The sequence below is a fragment of the Pseudophryne corroboree genome, chromosome 6 (genome assembly GCF_028390025.1).
Source record: "Pseudophryne corroboree isolate aPseCor3 chromosome 6, aPseCor3.hap2, whole genome shotgun sequence".
NCBI lineage: Eukaryota > Metazoa > Chordata > Amphibia > Anura > Myobatrachidae > Pseudophryne > Pseudophryne corroboree.
In genome coordinates, this window is record NC_086449.1 from 292090205 (window position 1) to 292110549 (window position 20345).

Here is a 20345-nt window from a genome sequence, read left to right on the forward strand (position 1 = left end):
AGCATTTGTAGTTGAAATGGATGGTTTTTGAATTGTCCAAGTAAGGTAGTTCCGTGCTATTTAATCAGATGGAACAATCAGGAGGTGAGTGATCTGAGAAGTGACTCACATTTGTTATTAGTTCTTCAGTTTTCTTTGTTTTGTTAGATTGGTGTCCTTCTGTTTTCACTTCGATTGAACGCTGATAGAACGCTGCTGTTATGTGGCAATTTTATCACGCTTTGATACAATGCACGCTTAGTAAATGCACAGCCAAACGGCTTTGCACAGCATACACCATTGAACTTAACTAGAGGACTACTACAAGTGAAACCAATAATTGAAATCTGTAGCCACACCCCACCCCCTCAAATGCCAAGCAGTAAATTACCTTACAAAAACAACCATGCATTCCACAAACATTAAAATGGGTCTATATCATTCATACCTAGCAGAATTAGCTTTGCATAAACAGTTATAGTGCAGCAGAATATGTTGGTGGTTGTAGTATTAGACTATAAACTAATACATACAGTAAACTTACAGCAGACAATGGGAGTTTTCATCATTTGTAGGTTACACTGTTCTACTAAAGTGTATTGAGAGTTTACTGGTCACATGTTTAGCTAAGAATAATCTTTCTGCAGATCTGGATTCCTAGACTGATCCAGGCTGTGTTCTCTAGCCTAGCCGACGTAAAATTATACAGCCTTCTGAGGCGCATGGAAAATGGAGATGTGGCAAAGTGGGTAGTAAGTAAAAACATTTTAATTTACAATCTGTGTCAATGATATTTCAAAAAATGTGATAAGTGAACATGGCAGGGACTTTCTTTTTACACTAATTTATAATTATTAGGAGACATTTATGCAAATTGTGGCACATTTAACTGTACAAAGATTCCTGTAGCCAAAATTGGCAACAACAGACATCAGATTGTATCCTTTTATCAAGAGCATTTTAGAATTGAAAATAAATGTCTGATTGTTGCGGGTGCAGAAAATTGCATCCTGTAATTGAGAATGTATCACTAATTCAATGTACAGGTGCAAATAATGACCTTGCATGCAGGGAAAATGATGTCTGTTTCTGCATATAGGGGGTAATTCCAAGTTGATCGCAGCAGGAAATTTTATAGCAGTTGGGCAAAACCATGTGCACTGCAGGAAGGGCAGATATAACATGTGCAGAGAGAGATAGATTTGGGTGTGGTGAGTTAAATCTGCAATCTAAATTGCAGTGTAAAAGTAAAGCAGCCAGTATTTACCCTGCACAGAAACAAAATAACCCACCCAAATCTAACTCTCTCTGCAAATGTTATATCTGTCCCACTGCAGTGCACATGGTTTTGCCCAACTGCTAAAAAAAATTCCTGCTGCGATCAACTTGGAATTACCCCCATAGTGAACAAATATAGGTCTGCTTTGTGTTTACACTGAAATGTAGAGGTAAGCTAGGACACACGCCTTCCAACGAGAGGCAGAACTAGAGGGTGGTAGGCCCAGGTGTAACAATATGCTCTTTATTTATTTTTTTGTGTTATCATACCAGTTAAATTCTACATCAGCCCTGTATTATGAACCCCAAATTAATGTTTATAAATATTTAAACGCTGACAAATACATTTCCATTCATTATAATTTCACACATCAAAGGCCTATGCACACAGCCGATGATCATCCTAAACTACAGTGTTTATGATGTGAACACAGTATGTGCTTAGAATAAAAATAGGAGAAATACTAGTACAGTACATACGCAGTACATGATGAAGGCAGATGAAAATGCACAAGCCTGTATTATGTGGAAAATATTGTCTTTGTTTATAAGAGATTGCCACTAAAATGAATCTGTACAACTTTAATAAGTCTCCTCGTTTCTCTTTGCAGTACTTCTGTCAGCTGTGCTCCTGGTTTACATGGTACTGCTCCACAAGAACTCTTACAAACACAATGGAAACCATACTTGGTACTCTGGCCTTGTACTATTACCCCCTGGAAGGTTCACACACAAAGAACAGGTATAAAGCTTGCTAGAAGACTTATGACATTCTTTATTACAGTGCAGCTCTCAAATTTTTTTTTTTTTTTTTTTTTTTTAGTGTCAGGTATATCTTGTTTGTTGCACTGGCATTCCTTGTCCGACCAACTGCGATTATACTTTGGATTCCTCTGCTTTTCTATCATTTTTTCAAAGAGCAGAAGAAGTTTGATTTGATCGTACAACAATGTATCCCTGTTGGGTAAGTATTTACATTCCCCCCAAAATATTAATATAACACACATTTACTTATACATAGGTATGTAGCTTTGTCCTCACAGGCTCATGAGTTCCACAAGAGACACAGAATACACTAGATTAAAGTGTATTTTAATCCGAAAAATGTTTCCAAGATTTTGGTACAAAAATGAAATTTCTCTAACGTCCTAAGTGGATGCTGGGGACTCCGTAAGGACCATGGGGAATAGCGGCTCCGCAGGAGACTGGGCACATCTAAAGAAAGCTTTAGGACTATCTGGTGTGCACTGGCTCCTCCCCCTATGACCCTCCTCCAAGCCTCAGTTAGATCTCTGTGCCCGAACGAGAAGGGTGCACACTAGGGGCTCTCCTGAGCTTCTTAGTGAAAGTTTTAGATTAGGTTTTTTATTTTCAGTGAGACCTGCTGGCAACAGGCTCACTGCATCGAGGGACTAAGGGGAGAAGAAGCGAACTCACCTGCGTGCAGAGTGGATTGGGCTTCTTAGGCTACTGGACATTAGCTCCAGAGGGACGATCACAGGCCCAGCTTGGATGGGTCCCAGAGCCGCGCCGCCGGCCCCCTTACAGAGCCAGAAGGCAGAAGAGGTCCGGAAAATCGGCGGCAGAAGACGTCCTGTCTTCAACAAGGTAGCGCACAGCACTGCAGCTGTGCGCCATTGCTCTCAGCACACTTCACACTTCGGTCACTGAGGGTGCAGGGCGCTGGGGGGGGGGCGCCCTGAGACGCAATAAAAACACCTTGGATGGCAAAAAAATGCATCACATATAGCTCCTGGGCTATATGGATGCATTTAACCCCTGCCAGAATCCATAAAAAAGCAGGAGAAAAGTCCGCGAAAAAGGGGCGGAGCCTATCTCCTCAGCACACTGGCGCCATTTTCCCTCACAGCTCCGTTGGAGGGAAGCTCCCTGTCTCTCCCCTGCAGTCACTACACTACAGAAAGGGTTAAAAAAAGAGAGGGGGGCACTAATTAGGCGCAGTATTAACTATACAGCAGCTATAAGGGGAAAAACACTTATATAAGGTTATCCCTGTATATATATATAGCGCTCTGGTGTGTGCTGGCAAACTCTCCCTCTGTCTCCCCAAAGGGCTAGTGGGGTCCTGTCCTCTATCAGAGCATTCCCTGTGTGTGTGCTGTATGTTGGTGCTTTTGTGTCGACATGTATGAGGAGAAAAATGATGTGGAGACGGCGCAGATTGCCTGTAATAGTGATGTCACCCCCTAGGGGGTCGACACCTGAGTGGATGAACTGTTGGAAGGAATTACATGACAGTGTCAGCTCTGTATAAAAGACAGTGGTTGACATGAGACAGCCGGCTACTCAGCTTGTGCCTGTCCAGACGTCTCATAGGCCGTCAGGGGCTCTAAAGCGCCCGTTACCTCAGATGGCAGATATAGACGCCGACACGGATACTGACTCCAGTGTCGACGGTGAAGAGACGAATGTGACTTCCAGTAGGGCCACACGTTACATGATTGAGGCAATGAAAAATGTTTTACACATTTCTGATAATACGAGTACCACCAAAAAGGGGTATTATGTTCGGTGAGGAAAAACTACCTGTAGTTTTCCTGAATCTGAGAAATTAAATGAGGTGTGTGATTATGCGTGTGTTTCCCCCGATAACAACGGATAATTTCTAAAATGTTATTGGCATTATATCCTTTCCCGCCAGAGGTTAGGGTGCGTTGGGAAACACCCCCTAGGGGGGATAAAGCGCTCACACGCTTGTAAGGGCTCTACCTTCGCCTGAGATGGCCGCCCTTAAGGATCCTGCTGATAGAAAGCAGGAGGGTATCCTAAAAGGTATTTACACACATACTGGTGTTATACTGCGACCAGCAATCGCCTCAGCCTGGATGTGCAGTGCTGGGTTGGCGTGGTCGGATTCCCTGACTGAAAATATTGATACCCTAGATAGGGACAGTATATTTTTGCCTATAGAGCATTTAAAAGATGCATTTTTATATATGCGTGATGCACAGCGGAATATTTGCCGACTGGCATCAAGTCTAAGCGCGTTGTCCATTTCTACCAGTAGAGGGTTATGGACACGTCAGTGGTCAGGTGATGCGTATTCCAAACGGCATTTGGAAGTATTGCTTTATTAAGGGAGGAGTTATTTGGGGTCGGTCTTTCAGACCTGGTGGCCACGGCAACAGCTGGGAATTCCACGTTTGTACCCCAGGTCGCCTCTCAACATGAGAAGACGCCGTATTATCAGGCGCAGTCTTTTCGTGGACAAGCGGGCAAAAGGTTCCTCATTTCTGCCCCGTGACAGAGGGAGAGGAAAAAGGCTGCAGAAATCAGCCAGTTCCCAGGAACAGAAACCCTCTCCCGCCTCTGCCAAGCCCTCAGTATACGCTGGGGCTTTACAAGCAGAATCAGGCACGGTGGGGGGCCCGTCTCAATGAATTTCAGCGCGCAGTGGGCTCACTCGCAAGTAGACCCCTGGATCCTTCAGGTGATATCTCAGGGGTACAAATTAGAATTCGAGACGTCTCCCCCTCGCCGTTTCCTAAAGTCGGCTTTACCGATGTCTCCTTCTGACAGGGAGACAGTTTTGGAAGCCATTCACAAGCTGTATTCCCAGCAGGTGATAATCAAGATACCCCTCCTGCAACAGGGAACGGGGTATTATTCCACACTGTTGTGGTACCGAAGCCGGACGGCTCGGTGAGACCGATTCTAAATCTAAAATCTTTGAACACTTACGTACAGAGGTTCAAATTCAAGATTGAGTCACTCAGAGCAGTGATTGCGAACCTGGAAGAAGGGGACTACATGATGTCTCGGGACATCAAGGATGCTTACCTTCATGTCAAAATGTACCCTTCTCACCAAGGGTACCTCAGGTTTATGGTACAGAACTGTCACTATCAGTTCAGACGCTGCCGTATGGATGGTACACGGCACCCCGGGTCTTTACCAAGGTAATGGCCGAAATGATGATATTCCTTCGAAGGAAGTGAATTTTAGTTATCCCTTCCTTGGACAATTCCCTGATAAGGGTAAGTTCCAGGGAACAGTTGGAGGTCGGTGTAGCACTATCTCAGGTAGTGTTGCGGCAGCACGATTGGATTCTCAATATTCCAAAATCGCACCTGGTTCCGACGACGTGTCTTCTGTTCCTAGGGATGATCCTGGACACAGTCCAGAAAAAGGTGTTTCTCCCGGAGGAGAAAGCCAGGGAGTTATCCGAGCTAGTCAGGAACCTCCTAAAACCGAGCCAAGTCTCAGTGCATCAATGCACAAGGGTTCTGGGTAAAATGGTGGCTTCCTACGAAGCAATCCCATTCGGCAGATTCCACGCAAGAACTTTCCAGTGGGACCTGCTGGACAAATGGTCCGGATCGCATCTTCAGATGCATCAGCGGATAACCCTGTCACCAAGGACAAGGGTGTCCCTCCTGTAGTGGTTGCAGAGTGCTCATCTTCTAGAGGGCCGCAGATTAGGCATTCAGGACTGGGTCCTGGTGACCACGGATGCCAGCCTGTGAGGCTGGGGAGCAGTCACACAGGGAAGGAATATCCAGGGCTTATGGTCAAGCCTGGAGACATCACTTCACATAAATATCCTGAAGCTAAGGGACATTTACAATGCTCTAAGCTTAGCAAGACCTCTGCTTCAAGGTCAGCCGGTGTTGATCCAGTCGGACAACATCACGGCAGTCACCCACGTAAACAGGGTGGCACAAGAAGCAGGAGGGCAATGGCAGAAGCTGCAAGGATTCTTCGCTGGGCGGAAAATCATGTGATAGCACTGTCAGCAGTATTCATTCCGGGAGTGGACAACTGGGAAGCAGACTTCCTCAGCACGACCTCCACCCGGGAGAGTGGGGACTTCACCCAGAAGTCTTCCACATGATTAAAAACTCGACAGGTATTGCGCCAGGTCCAGGGACCCTCAGGCAATAAGCTGTAGACGCTCTGGTAACACCGTGGGTGTACCAGTCAGGGTATGTGTTCCCTCCTCTGCCTCTCATACCCAAGGTACTGAGATTGATAAGATGGAGAGGAGTAAGCACTATATTCGTGGTTCCGGATTGGCCAAGAAGGACTTGGTAACCGGAACTTCAAGAGATGCTCACGGAGGATCTGTGGCCTCTACCTCTAAGAAGGGACCTGCTCCAGCAAGGACCCTGTCTGTTCCAAGACTTACCGCGGCTGCGTTTGACGGCATGGCGGTTGAACGCCGGATCCTGAAGGAAAAAAGGCATTCCGGATGAAGTCATCCCTATCCTGATCAAAGCCAGGAAGGATGTAACCGCAAAAACATTATCACCGCAATTGGCGAAAATATGTTGCGTGGTGCGAGGCCAGTAAGGCCCGACGGAGGAAATTCAACTGGGTCGATTCCTACATTTCCTGCAAACAGGAGTGTCTATGGGCCTGAAATTGGGGTCCATTAAGGTTCAAATTTCGGCCCTGTCAATTTTCTTCCAAAAAGAACTAGCTTCAGTCCCTGAAGTTCAGACGTTTGTAAAAGGGGTACTGCATATACAGCCTCCTTTTGTGCCTCCAGTGGCCCTTTGAGTCACATTGGTTTGAACCACTTAAATCTGTGGAGTTAAAATATCTCACATGGAAAGTGGTCATGCTGTTGGCCCTGGCCTGGGCCAGGCGCGTGTCAGAATTGGCGGCTTTATCCTGAAAAAGCCCTTATCTGATTTTCCATTCGGACAGGGCGGAATTGAGGACTCGTCCTCAGTTTCTCCCCAAGGTGGTTTCAGCGTCTCACCTGAACCAACCTATTGGTGGTGCCTGCGGCTACTAGGGACTTGGAGGCCTCCAAGTTGCTAGACGTTGTCAGTGCCCTGAAAATATATGTTTCCAGGACGGCTGGAGTCAGGAAATCTGACTCGCTGTTTATCCTGTGTGCACCCAACAAGCTGGGTGCTCCTGCTTCTAAGCAGACTATTGCTCGTTGGATTTGTAGTACAATTCAGCTTGCACATTCTGTGGCAGGCCTGCCACAGCCAAAAATCTGTAAATGCCCACTCCACAAGGAAGGTGGGCTCATCTTGGGCGGCTGCCCGAGGGGTCTCGGCTTTACAACTTTGCCGAGCAGCTACTTGGTCAGGAGCAAATACGTTTGTAAAATTCTACAAAATTGATATCCTGGCTGAGGAGGACCTGGAGTTCTCTCATTTGGTGCTGCAGAGTCATCCGCACTCTCCCGCCCGTTTGGGAGCTTTGGTATAATCCCCATGGTCCTTACGGAGTCCCCAGCATCCACTTAGGACGTTAGAGAAAATAAGAATTTACTTACCGATAATTCTATTTCTCATAGTCCGTAGTGGATGCTGGGCGCCCATCCCAAGTGCGGATTGTCTGCAATACTTGTACATAGTTATTGTTACAAAAATCGGGTTATTATTGTTGTGAGCCATCTTTCAGAGGCTCCTCTGTTATCATGCTGTTAACTGGGTTCAGATCACAGGTTATACGGTGTGATTGGTATGAGTCTTACCCGGGATTCAAAATCCTTCCTTATTGTGTACGCTCGTCCGGGCACAGTATCCTAACTGAGGCTTGGAGGAGGGTCATAGGGGGGAGGAGCCAGTGCACACCAGATAGTCCTAAAGCTTTCTTTAGATGTGCCCAGTCTCCTGCGGAGCCGCTATTCCCCATGGTCCTTACGGAGTCCCCAGCATCCACTACGGACTATGAGAAATAGAATTATCGGTAAGTAAATTCTTATTATTACAAATATGGACAAACAGATTATATTGCATTAGTTGCAAATAAAAACCAAACAAAAAAAACCTGGAAATAAAAGAAACGCAAACCCAGAGTACCAACATCACGTAAATTAGGAGCTATTATCATAAAGAAGTCACGTCAAAATCGTTCGATACATAACCAGTCTCCAGGACTTTCCTCAAGGTAATACACACATGAAGCTGGCTGTAGCTCATACATATCCTCTCATTGCTTCTAGGGCCCCAACCCTTGAGCATTTTATAAATCTACATGTCGTAACTCTTATTATAAAAATGTAGTATCTAGTCATAAAGGAATGCAACACTTTAATCCAATTTGATATATAAGTAGAAAACTACAGTGGAGTAGAAGCAAGAGCGGGGGGTGGGCACCATTTAAGACTTTTCAGTGAACATTCGAGGGTCCGAACACAATATATCTTGCATTTACATTGCCTGTTAAAAAAAAAAAAAAGACAGATTTTTATAAACAATCTTTTTGTTAAGCATTTTATAAGGCAAACGGAATGGAACAATCAACACTGATAATCTATAGAACACATTAGTCAGGAAAGCTGAGGACTGGAAAGTATGAAGAGCTTGTTTGTAGCGTGTTTCAGACTGATCTTTGATTTACACCGCAAACCGGTGTAAATCAAACATAACATCTATTTCAAACTGTCTTTATCGTGTTCTCTTATATACTATATGAAATAATTTCTTTTTCAGACTGTTTACCTTTGGGACCTCATTAATAATTGACCGGGTGTTTTTTGGTAAGGTATGTTTTAAGTAAAGTTTAAGAAATGAGGTTCTCTTTTACTGATCGCTAATATTAAGAATATGTTAATTCATAAAATGCTTTAATGGTTCATAATTTAAAGCTTTTGATGAATTACCTTACAGACTTAAACCATGTACTTGATTATATCTTTAAACTGATATTTGAAGCTATGAGGCACAAGAGTTGACAGTATTTGATAGTAAAAAGGCTAGCCATTTAACTGGCTAATATTTTTCCAAATATGTTCCAATTTTGTTTTTTTAATTTATATTAGGAAATTATATAAATAGTTGTTTAAACTGTAGTATAACTTTATTAACAAATATGCAAATGTGTTAACATTATACTGAATCAGGATAATACAGCAATTTTCTCTAACGTCCTCGTGGATGCTGGGGACTCCGTAAGGACCATGGGGAATAGACGGGCTCCGCAGGAGACAGGGCACTTTAAGAAAGAATTAGGATACTGGTGTGCACTGGCTCCTCCCTCTATGTCCCTCCACCAGACCTCAGTTTGAATCTGTGCCCGGACGAGCTGGGTGCATCTTAGTGAGCTCTCCTGAGCTTGCTAAAAAGAAAGTATTTTATTAGGATTTTTTATTTTCAGAGAGATCTGCTGGCAACAGACTCTCTGCTACGTGGGACTGAGGGGAGAGAAGCAGCCCTACTCACTGACGATAGGTCCTGCTTCTTAGGCTACTGGACACCATTATCTCCAGAGGGATCGTACACAGGAACGCACCCTTGGTCGTCCGATCCCGGAGCCGCGCTGCCGTCCCCCTCGCAGAGCCAGAAGACAGAAGCCGGCGTGAGAAGAAGACTTCGAAATCGGCGGCAGAAGACTCCAGTCTTCATATGAGGTAGCGCACAGCACTGCAGCTGTGCGCCATTGCTCCCACACTAAACCCACACACTCCGGTCACTGTAGGGTGCAGGGCGCAGGGGGGTGCGCCCTGGGCAGCAATTGGGAACCTCTTGGCAAAAAGCAGCATATATACAGTTGGGCACTGTATATATGCATGAGCCCCCGCCATTATTTTACACACAAAACGCGGGACAGAAGCCCGCCGCTGAGGGGGCGGGGCTTCTTCCTCAGCACTCACCAGCGCCATTTTCTCTCCACAGCTCCGCTGAGAGGAAGCTCCCCAGGCTCTCCCCTGCAGAATCACGGTAGAAAGAGGGTAAAAAGAGAGGGGGGGTCATATAAATTTGGCGCAAAAAAAAAAAAACAGTATATACAGCAGCTACTGGGTTAACACTAAGTTACTGTGTGATTCCTGGGTCATATAGCGCTGGGGTGTGTGCTGGCATACTCTCTCTCGGTCTCTTCAAGAGGCCTTGTGGGGGAACTGTCTTCAAATAGAGCATCCCCCGTGTGTGTGGTGTGACGGTACGCTTGTGTCGGCATGTTTGACGAGGAAGGCTATGTGGAAACAGAGCGGGTACAAATGAATGTGGGGTCGCCGCCGACACCCGATTGGATGGATATGTGGAAGGTTTTAAATGATAATGTTAATTCCTTGCATAAAAGGTTGGATAAAGCTGAAGCCTTGGGACAGTCAGGGTCTCAACCCATGCCTGATCCTACATCGCAGAGGCCGTCAGGGTCTCAGAAGCGCCCACTATCCCAAATTGTTGACACAGATATCGACACGGATTCTGACTCCAGTGTCGATGGCGATGATGCAAAGTTGCAGCCTAAAATGGCTAAAGCCATCCGCTACATGATTATAGCAATGAAAGATGTGTTGCACATCACAGAGGAAACCCCAGTCCCTGACAAGAGGGTTTATATGTATGGGGAGAAAAGGCAAGAGGTGACCTTTCCCCCTTCACATGAGTTAAATGAGTTATGTTAAAAAGCTTGGGAATCTCCAGATAGAAAATTGCAGATTTCCAAACGGATGCTTATGGCGTATCCTTTCCCGCCAGCAGACAGGTTACGCTGGGAATCCTCCCCTAGGGTAGACAAAGCTTTAACACGCTCATCCAAGAGGGTAGCCCTGCCGTCACAGGATACGGCCACCCTTAAAGATGCTGCGGATAGAAAGCAGGAGGGTATCCTGAAGTCCATTTATACACATTCAGGTACCTTACTACGGCCGGCGATTTCGTCGGCCTGGATGTGTAGTGCTGCAGCAGCATGGACAGATACCTTATCTTAGGAACTTGATACCTTGGACAAGGATACTATATTACTGACCCTGGGGCATATAAAAGACGCTGTCCTATATATGAGAGATGCTCAAAGAGACATTAGCCTACTGGGCTCTAGAATAAATGCAATGTCGATTTCTGCCAGTAGGGTCCTGTGGACTCGGCAATGGACAGGCGATGCTGACTCAAAAAGGCACATGGAGGTTTTACCTTACAAGGGTGAGGAATTGTTTGGGGACGGTCTCTCGGACCTGGTCTCCACAGCTACGGCTGGAAAGTCAAATTTTTTGCCATATGTTCCCTCACAACCTAAGAAAGCACCGTATTACCAAATGCAGTCCTTTCGATCACAAAAAGGCAAGAAAGTCCGAGGTGCGTCCTTTCTTGCCAGAGGCAGGGGTAGAGGAAAGAAGCTGCACAATACAGCTAGTTCCCAGGAACAGAAGTCCTCCCCGGCTTCCACTAAATCCACCGCATGACGCTGGGGCTCCACAGGCGGAGCCAGGCCCGGTGGGGGCGCGTCTCTGAAATTTCAGCCACAAGTGGGTTCACTCACAAGTGGATCCCTGGGCTATAGAGTTTGTGTCTCAGGGATACAAGCTGGAATTCGAAGTGATGCCCCCTCACCGTTACCTCAAATCGGCCCTGCCAGCTTCCCCCATAGAGAGGGAAAGTGTTAGCTGCAATTCACAAATTGTATCTCCAGCAAGTGGTGGTAAAAGTTCCCCTCCTCCAACAGGGAAGGGGTTACTATTCGACAATGTTTGTGGTACCGAAACCGGACGGTTCGGTCAGACCCATATTGAATTTAAAATCCCTGAACATATACCTGAAAAGGTTCAAGTTCAAGATGGAATCGCTCAGAGCGGTCATCGCAAGCCTGGAGGAGGGGGATTTTATGGTGTCTCTGGACATAAAGGATGCTTACCTTCATGTCCCCATTTATCCACCTCATCAGGAGTACCTCAGATTTGTGGTACAGGATTGTCATTACCAATTCCAGACGTTGCCGTTTGGTCTCTCCACGGCACCGAGAATACTTACCAAGGTAATGGCAGAAATGATGGTGCTCCTGCGAAAGCAAGGAGTCACAATTATCCCATACTTGGACGATCTCCTCATAAAGGCGAGGTCCAGAGAGCGTAGCACGCTCTCGGGAAGTGTTACAACAGCACGGCTGGATTCTGAATATTCCAAAGTCGCAGCTGATTCCTACGACACGTCTGCCCTTCCTGGGCATGATTCTGGACACAGACCAGAAGAAGGTTTTTCTCCCGACGGAGAAGGCTCAGGAACTCATGACACTGGTCAGAGACCTCTTAAAACCAAAACAGGTGTCGGTGCATCACTGCACGCGAGTCCTGGGAAAGATGGTGGCGTCATACGAGGCCATTCCCTTTGGTAGGTTCCATGCGAGAACCTTTCAATGGGATCTGTTGGACGAGTGGTCCGGATCGCATATCCAGATGCATCGGCTGATCACCCTATCCCCCAGGGCCAGGGTGTCTCTTCTGTGGTGGCTGCAGAGTACTCACCTTCTCGAGGGCCGCAGATTCGGCATTCAGGATTGGGTCCTGGTGACCACGGATGCAAGCCTCCGAGGGTGGGGGGCAGTCACACAGGGAAGAAATTTCCAGGGTCTCTGGTCAAGTCAGGAGACTTGCCTTCACATCAATATCCTGGAACTAAGGGCCATATACAACGCCCTAAGTCAAGCGGAGACCCTGCTTCGCAACCAATCGGTGCTGATTCAATCAGACAACATCACCGCAGTGGCTCATGTAAACCGCCAAGGCGGCACAAAGAGCAGGGTGGCGATAGCGGAAGCCACCAGAATTCTTCGATGGGCGGAGAATCACGTACGAGCACTGTCAGCAGTGTTCATTCCGGGAGTGGACAACTGGGAAGCAGACTTCCTCAGCAGGCACGACCTCCACCCGGGAGAGTGGGGACTTCATCAAGAAGTCTTTGCGCAGATTGCAGGTCGGTGGGAACTGCCACAGGCGGACATGATGGCATCCTGCCTCAACAAAAAGCTACAGAGGTATTGCGCCAGGTCAAGAGACCCTCAGGCGATAGCTGTAGACGCACTAGTGACACCGTGGGTGTTCCAGTCGGTTTATGTGGTTCCTCCTCTTCCTCTCATACCCAAGGTGCTGAGAATCATAAGAAAAAGAGGAGTGCGAAAAATACTAATTGTTCCGGATTGGCCAAGAAGGACTTGGTATCCAGAGCTGCAAGAAATGCTCACAGAGGACCCATGGCCTCTGCCTCTAAGACAGGATCTGTTGCAACAGGGGCCCTGTCTGTTCCAAGACTTACCGCGGCTGCGTTTGACGGCATGGCGGTTAAACGCCGGATCCTAGCAGAAAAAGGCATTCCGGATGAGGTTATTCCTACGCTGATAAAGGCTAGGAAGGACGTGACGGCTAAACATTATCACCGTATATGGCGAAAATATATTGCTTGGTGTGAGGCCAGGAATGCCCCTACAGAGGAATTCCACCTGGGCCGTTTCCTTCACTTCCTACAGTCGGGAGTGACTTTGGGCCTAAAATTGGGGTCCATTAAGGTCCAGATTTCGGCCCTATCCATTTTCTTTCAAAAGGAACTGGCTTCTCTTCCTGAAGTTCAGACGTTTGTAAAGGGAGTGCTGCATATTCAGCCCCCGTTTGTGCCTCCAGTGGCACCTTGGGATCTTAACGTGGTGTTGAGTTTCTTGAAATCACACTGGTTTGAGACACTTAAAACCGTGGAGTTAAAATTTCTCACGTGGAAGGTGGTCATGCTGCTAGCCTTGGCTTCAGCTAGGCGTGTGTCAGAATTGGCGGCTTTGTCACATAAAAGCCCCTATCTGGTTTTCCATATGGACAGAGCGGAATTGCGGACCCGTCCGCAATTTCTGCCAAAAGTGGTGTCATCTTTTCATATGAACCAACCTATTGTGGTGCCTGTGGCTACTCGTGACTTGGAGGATTCCGAGTTGCTAGATGTGGTCAGAGCTTTGAAGGTTTATGTAGCCAGAACGGCGAGAGTCAGGAAAACTGAGTCACTGTTTATCCTGTATGCACCCAACAAGCTGGGTGCTTCTGCTTCAAAGCAAACTATTGCTCGCTGGATCTGTAACACGATTCAGCAGGCTCATTCTGCGGCTGGATTGCCGCTACCAAAATCAGTGAAAGCCCATTCCACAAGGAAGGTGGGCTCTTCTTGGGCGGCTGCCCGAGGGGTCTCGGCATTACAGCTTTGCCGAGCAGCAACTTGGTCGGGTTCAAACACTTTTGCAAAGTTCTACAAGTTTGATACCCTGGCTGAGGAGGACCTTGTGTTGCTCATTCAGTGCTGCAGAGTCATCCGTTTGGGAGCTTTGGTATAATCCCCATGGTCCTTACGGAGTCCCCAGCATCCACTAGGACGTTAGAGAAAATACGATTTTACTTACCGGTATATCTATTTCTCGTAGTCCGTAGAGGATGCTGGGCGCCCGTCCCAAGTGCGGACTTCTTCTGCAATACTTGTATATAGTTATTGCTTAAATAAGGGTTATGTTATGGTTGCATCAGGGTTGATCTGATGCTCTGTTGTTGTTCATACTGTTAACTGGGTAAGTTTATCACGAGTTGTACGGTGTGATTGGTGTGGCTGGTATGAGTCTTACCCTGGATTCCAAAATCCTTTCCTTGTACTGTCGGCTCTTCCGGGCACAGTTTCCTTAACTGAGGTCTGGAGGAGGGACATAGAGGGAGGAGCCAGTGCACACCAGTATCCTAATTCTTTCTTAAAGTGCCCTGTCTCCTGCGGAGCCCGTCTATTCCCCATGGTCCTTACGGAGTCCCCAGCATCCACTACGGACTACGAGAAATAGATTTACCGGTAACTAAAATCTTATTATTTTTATAATTTAAACATGTAAAAAAATCCACAATTTTGGGGTAATTTTTTGGAAAATATAGTTCTTTACAGTTAAAAAAAACAAAAACAAAAAAAACTTTACAGTGCTTATAGGTTGGGGAGAAAAGGGACTCAGGCTGCAGGAAGACTATAATCCTGGAGCTGCAGGTGGATTGCCCCACTTCTGTAGCAGAAGGAGCCTGGGAGGAGTTTGCTGCGGCAACCGCAAGGCAGGACAGTTAGGCTGAGCCTGGTGGCTGCCAGAAGATTAGCTTACCATCTCTGACACGGTCACATCAAATACGACCAGGTCAGGTAAAGCCCAGCTTGATGTGTTTGCATCTCATGTTACCATGCAGGCAAGTGGTTAACAAAATCATTTTTGGACAATGGCCTGAAGATGTGACAGGGGCTTCAGCTGTAATTAAGTGGGAAGAAAACACTAGACTTTTAACAAATGTGCACAGCATGGCCATTTAATGCTAAACAATAATGTTTTACCTTCACAGTTTATATCACAAAATCTTAATGCGTAGTGGAAGTAGTCATGGTAAGATTAAAATGTAAATTAAATATACAATTTCTATCATGTTTTTCTTCTTCTAGTGGACTTTTGTTCAGTGGAACTTTTTGAAGTTTAATGTGCTGAAAAATATTGGCTCATTCTATGGCTCTCACCCTTGGCACTGGTACATCACTCAGGGATTTCCTGTCATCATTGGCACTCAACTGCCATTCTTTTTACACGGCTGTATAGTAGCGCCAAGAAGATACAGAGTTCTACTAGCAGCTGTGATTTGGACTGTGCTAATATATAGGTAAGCAGAATGTATAACAGAACAAGGAAATTATGCACACCAGTATATACGATATAAACATTGTTTTAATGCATGGGTCATCAACCTGCAGCCCTCCAGCTGCTGTGGAACTACACATCCCAGCATGCCCAGCCTCAGTTTTAGCATACCTTAATAGCAAACCTGTGGCAGGGCATGCTGGGATTTAACTACTACACTGTTACAATTGAATGTAGCTTATCAATTCTCTGAAGTACACCTAGCAGCTTATTTTCTAAGGAAGAAAGACAGTTTTTGACATGTCTGTATGAACTAGAGGTATAAAAGCTATACCTGAAATGACTGAAGTGTATATACTTGGGTGAAAGTGTTCAGGTTGTTACTTGTTCCAGCCACATATTGTCAATTGTCCAACTGCATCGGAGAACCGAATTTCTCTACTTTGTATCTCTGGACCACTGCAAATTTTACAAGACAAGCTTGCAGTGCCCTAGGTAACATAAGTTCTGTACTAGTTGAGTGACTTATTGGGCTATAGATGTCATAGTAAAATTTTAATATTGGGTATTCTGTATTCTGACAACTGATTTTCTTTTCTATATTGGCAGTATTTAGTAATTGTCCATTAATTAAGTTGCGGTGGACCTTGAACTAAAGTGTAATAAATCTACATTTTTAATAAGAGATGTTTTATTGAACAACCCATTTATTATGCACAATAATTGAAAAACATCAGTATAGCAAATTTAAATGATGTATTTTGTGTATAAACTTATCACATTACAAATTTAAAAAGTGCACTGATTTAAAACCTAAATCGTAATGAGTTTTCTCTAACGTCCTAGTGGATACTGCGGAATAGTATATTACCATGGGGTATAGATTGGGTCCACTGGAGCCTGGCACTTTAAGAAATCAATAGTGTGTGCTGGCTCCTCCCCTCTATGCCTCTCCTAGCAGACTCGGTTTAGAAAATGTGCCCAAGGAGCCAGGTGCATTCTGTTGCTCTCCAAAGAGTTTTCTTCAGAAATTTCTGTTAGTTTGTTATTTTTAGGCAGCACTGGTTGGCAACCAGTCTGCCTGCATCGTGGGACTTAGGACTTAAGGGGGGGACCGAACCAACTTCCTAAGAGTTAATGGTTCATAATTCCAGCTGACAGGACACTGAGCTCCTGAGGTGATGTTTCACACACTCCCAGAGTGTGAGCCCACGCCGGCAGCATGCCGCCACCCCTTAACAGATGCCGAAGAAAGACGCGGTGCGGTGAGTGTTACAGCTAACTGGGTCCCCGGTGCAAATTGGCGACATGAAGGGACGGTGATCACCCGGCTACGGGCCGCGGTGCCCACTGGTAACCCAGACTGGCAACATGGTAAACGGGGGTTGCGTGCACTCATTTTACACTTTAAATGGAGAAAGCCAGTATAAAGGGTCCGCGCGCCATTATGGGGGCGGGGCTTCCCGGACAGGGGGGCCAGAGGCTAAACCGCGCCATTTCCTGCTGCTGCTGATACAGGCTGCATGCGGAGACTGCTCCTCTACAGGACCCACTGAATCACCATTGTAACTGGTACCAGGGGGTTGTAGTGAAGGGGGGAGCGCATAATCAGCGGTTATACCGCTGTGTGGAAAATTACATATAAGAAGACATCCAGCAGGGCACTGCTCGGTCTGGGGTGTAGTGTGCTGGTTCCAATCTTCTTTGTGTCACTCAATTCAGGGTAGTCTGGGATAAGTGTGCATAGCTCACTAATACTACACGGTGCTATCATACTGTGTGTTTTCTGCTCAGCATGTATGCCAGGCATTCCCAACCACGGTCCTCAAGGCACACCAACAGTGCAGGTTTTAGTGATATCCAGGCTGCAGCACAGATGGTTAAATCAAAATAACTGAGCTACTAATTAAGTCACCTGTGCTGGAGCCTGGATATCACTAAAACCTGCACTGTTGGTGTGCCTTGAGGACCGTGGTTGGGAATGCCTGATGTATGCAAATAAGTCTGTGTGTACTTGATGCAAGGCTAGGTTTACACCTTCCTCACAGGGGTCCCTCATGTGTACCCAGTGCTCAGTTCCTTCACAGGGTAGTAATGTGCAGGAACCTGAGTTAATGGAATCCTTTAAAACTATGATTACCAGTAATAATTCAGAGTTAGCTACAGCTAAACAAGAAAGACAAACTCTGAAACTATGGACACATTTATGGTTGCTGCTGCAGACCACAGACAGACTCTTCAGCCCCCCCCCCCGTTGGTCTCTCACAAACGCACTCTCCCTCAATTATTACAGTCTGACTCTGATTCTGAACTACCAGAGTTTGATGAAGGAGAGGCTGCGTTGGACGAGGATAATTCCCTGTCCCCAGGAGTTGAGGCTCTCATTTATGCCATTACAGAGGTGCTCAATATTCCCGATAAGGAGGAAGAACAGACAGAGGAATTGTTTTTTAATGTGAAACCAAAGTCCTCTGCAACCTTCCCAGTTTCTAAAGAACTAGATTCCCTGGCTAAGGCAGCATGGATAAATCCTGACAAAGTTTATTACCCCTAAATGGGTGTTAAATTCTTTCCCTTTCCCTACAAAGGATAGGAAAGTCTGGGAAACCCCACCGACAGTGGATACAAGATGCAGGACAGCAATGCGAGAGGTGTCAAGAATCCTCCTCTGGGCGGAAGCCAACGCAAGGGCCATCTCAGCCATTTACATTCCAGGAGTAGACAACTGGGAAGCTGACTTCCTAAGCAGGCACGACCTCCATCCTGGGGAATGGGGCCTCCACCCTCAGGTGTTTCAACAACTTGTTCACCGGTGGGGTTGTCCATAGATAGACCTGATGGCTTCTCGTCTCAACAAAAAGCTCCGTCATTACTGCACCAGAACAAGGGACCCACAAGCGATGGCGGTAGACGCTCTGACGACGCCTTGGACTTACCAGTTCATTTACCTGTTTCCTCCAATTCCTCTAATCCCAAGAGTTCTCAAAAGACTCAAAAAGGAAAGAGTTCAGGCAATTCTCATTGCTCTGGATTCGCCTCGAAGGGCCTGGTATGCGGACCTCCTGACCCTGTCGTTGGAGGATCCCTGGCCTGTGCCGCTTCTCAAGGACCGTTCGTTTATCCAGACTTACAGCAGCTACGTTTGACGGCCCTGAAGTTGAGAGGGAGATCTTGACCAGAAAGGTGGTTTTCACTATGGTTCAGGCCCGTAAGGTGGTTAAAAACTTCTGATGAAACAGCCCCAGGATTGAGGCTGAGAAACGCGTCAAGCATTCCTCCAAGTATCCCCCCCGGTATCCTGCTTCTTGCTATCACCAGAGACTGATTATATCTACAAGCACGTCTTTGACGGCTCCTGCTACATCACCGCAAGTGAGCGGTATATGGTTTGGATCTATACGCCTCTTGGTTGCCATCTCGAGTGTCCTGTCCACTATCACATTCTGCTCGTTTCAACTTCCTCGGTGCCGCAGCTTAGCGGTGTGGGCAGCCGGCGCCCACCACTTGAAAGGAATTACCGATCAATTGTATTTCAGCAGAGGCTGGGGTAAGCACAACACTAGACTGTCAAAATAGCGGTTTAAGCTTAAATGTCATCGTGCTGTGCATTGAACTGCGCTTATTAAAGCTACCCGATAAAAGCTTCTCACACATTGAATAAGATTATTGGGAGCTGATATTTGTTAAGTGGACAACACAAACGTGAACTGCCTATATATTTACACTATGGATGGACTTTCAAATTTATAAAACATCTAACGAGCTTATACGTCCAAATAGCCCACATGTGGAGCTTTCAGCAAGGAGCTTCTTATAATTACAAGTGCTGTAATACCGTCTGAAGCACAGGTGGTTATATTATTTTAGGGGAGCTTTTGAATGTGCCATTTATTTGCTGTTACCGTATATCTAAGCTATTGATGTTTGGTACATAATACTTGTTGTGTTTTTAAGCCACAGGATACCAGGTTTTATTCACTAACTTGTGATAATTACTTTTTTAATAAATTGTATAATACTTTCAATGACAGCGCTTCTCTGTGTTTTTTACCATTTTTCTATGATTTTTTGAGGCTCAGCACCTCAATTTGTGAAGTTGCAGTCAGTGTGAATGAAGTATTTTTATAGCTGTCTCATAGCCATTTTACTAGCGCTCACCTGTTTTATTTTTCTTGTGCATTTTGGTACCGTAAGGTGGTTACCTCCAAACATTACCACCGGATTCGGAAGAAATAGGTTTCTTGGCGTGAGGGTCGAAAATGTTCTCCTGTGGAGTTTCGTTTGGGCCGGTTTCTTCTGTTCCTGCAAGCAGAAGTGGATAAGGGACTAAGTTTAGGCTCCATCAAGGTCCAGATTTCGGCTCTCTCCATCTTCTTCCAGAAACAACTGGCGGTACTTCCTGAAGTACACACCTTCTAAAGGGGGTGTTGCACATTCAACCACCCTCTTTTCCTCCCACTGATCTGTGGGACCTCAATGTGGTATTGACCTTTCTCCAATCAGATTGGTTTGAACCCTTACATAGGGTTGACTTAAAATACCTAACATGGAAGATTGTTATGTTATTGGCCTTGGCTTCGGCTCGGCGAGTGTCGGAATTGGGGGCCTTGTAATTACTTAGTATTCCATGAGGATAGGGTGGAGCTCAGAACTCTCCCACAATTTTTGCCGAAAGTGGTGTCAGCCTTTCATGTGAATCAACCTATTGTTCCTGCGTTATCCGACACTTCTGTTGCTACAAAGTCCCTGGACGTTGTGAGAGCTTT

At 46.0% G+C, this 20345-nt stretch overlaps 2 protein-coding genes across 4 annotated transcripts in view; one reads left to right on the top strand and one right to left on the bottom strand.

The window, feature by feature from the left end:
• Nucleotides 1-20345, top strand: part of PIGB (phosphatidylinositol glycan anchor biosynthesis class B) — a 57257-nt gene that overhangs the window by 23421 nt on the left and 13491 nt on the right. Inside the window, exons 4-8 of the mRNA XM_063926129.1 lie at nt 627-731; nt 1869-1999; nt 2081-2221; nt 8679-8730; nt 15390-15601. Of these exons, the coding sequence (XP_063782199.1) occupies nt 627-731; nt 1869-1999; nt 2081-2221; nt 8679-8730; nt 15390-15601 (641 nt within the window). The remainder of the gene's footprint in view (nt 1-626; nt 732-1868; nt 2000-2080; nt 2222-8678; nt 8731-15389; nt 15602-20345) is intronic.
• The window catches only part of CCPG1 (cell cycle progression 1), a 158424-nt gene continuing 146007 nt past the window's right edge, over nt 7929-20345 (bottom strand). For 2 of the 3 annotated variants that reach the window (XM_063926128.1, XM_063926125.1), the window contains one exon: nt 15080-15201. In XM_063926128.1, the coding sequence (XP_063782198.1) occupies nt 15095-15201 (107 nt within the window). In that variant the 3' untranslated portion in view covers nt 15080-15094. Of the gene's footprint in view, nt 8406-15079; nt 15202-20345 lie in introns of those variants that run through there. The other variant, XM_063926127.1, reaches the window with a different exon arrangement.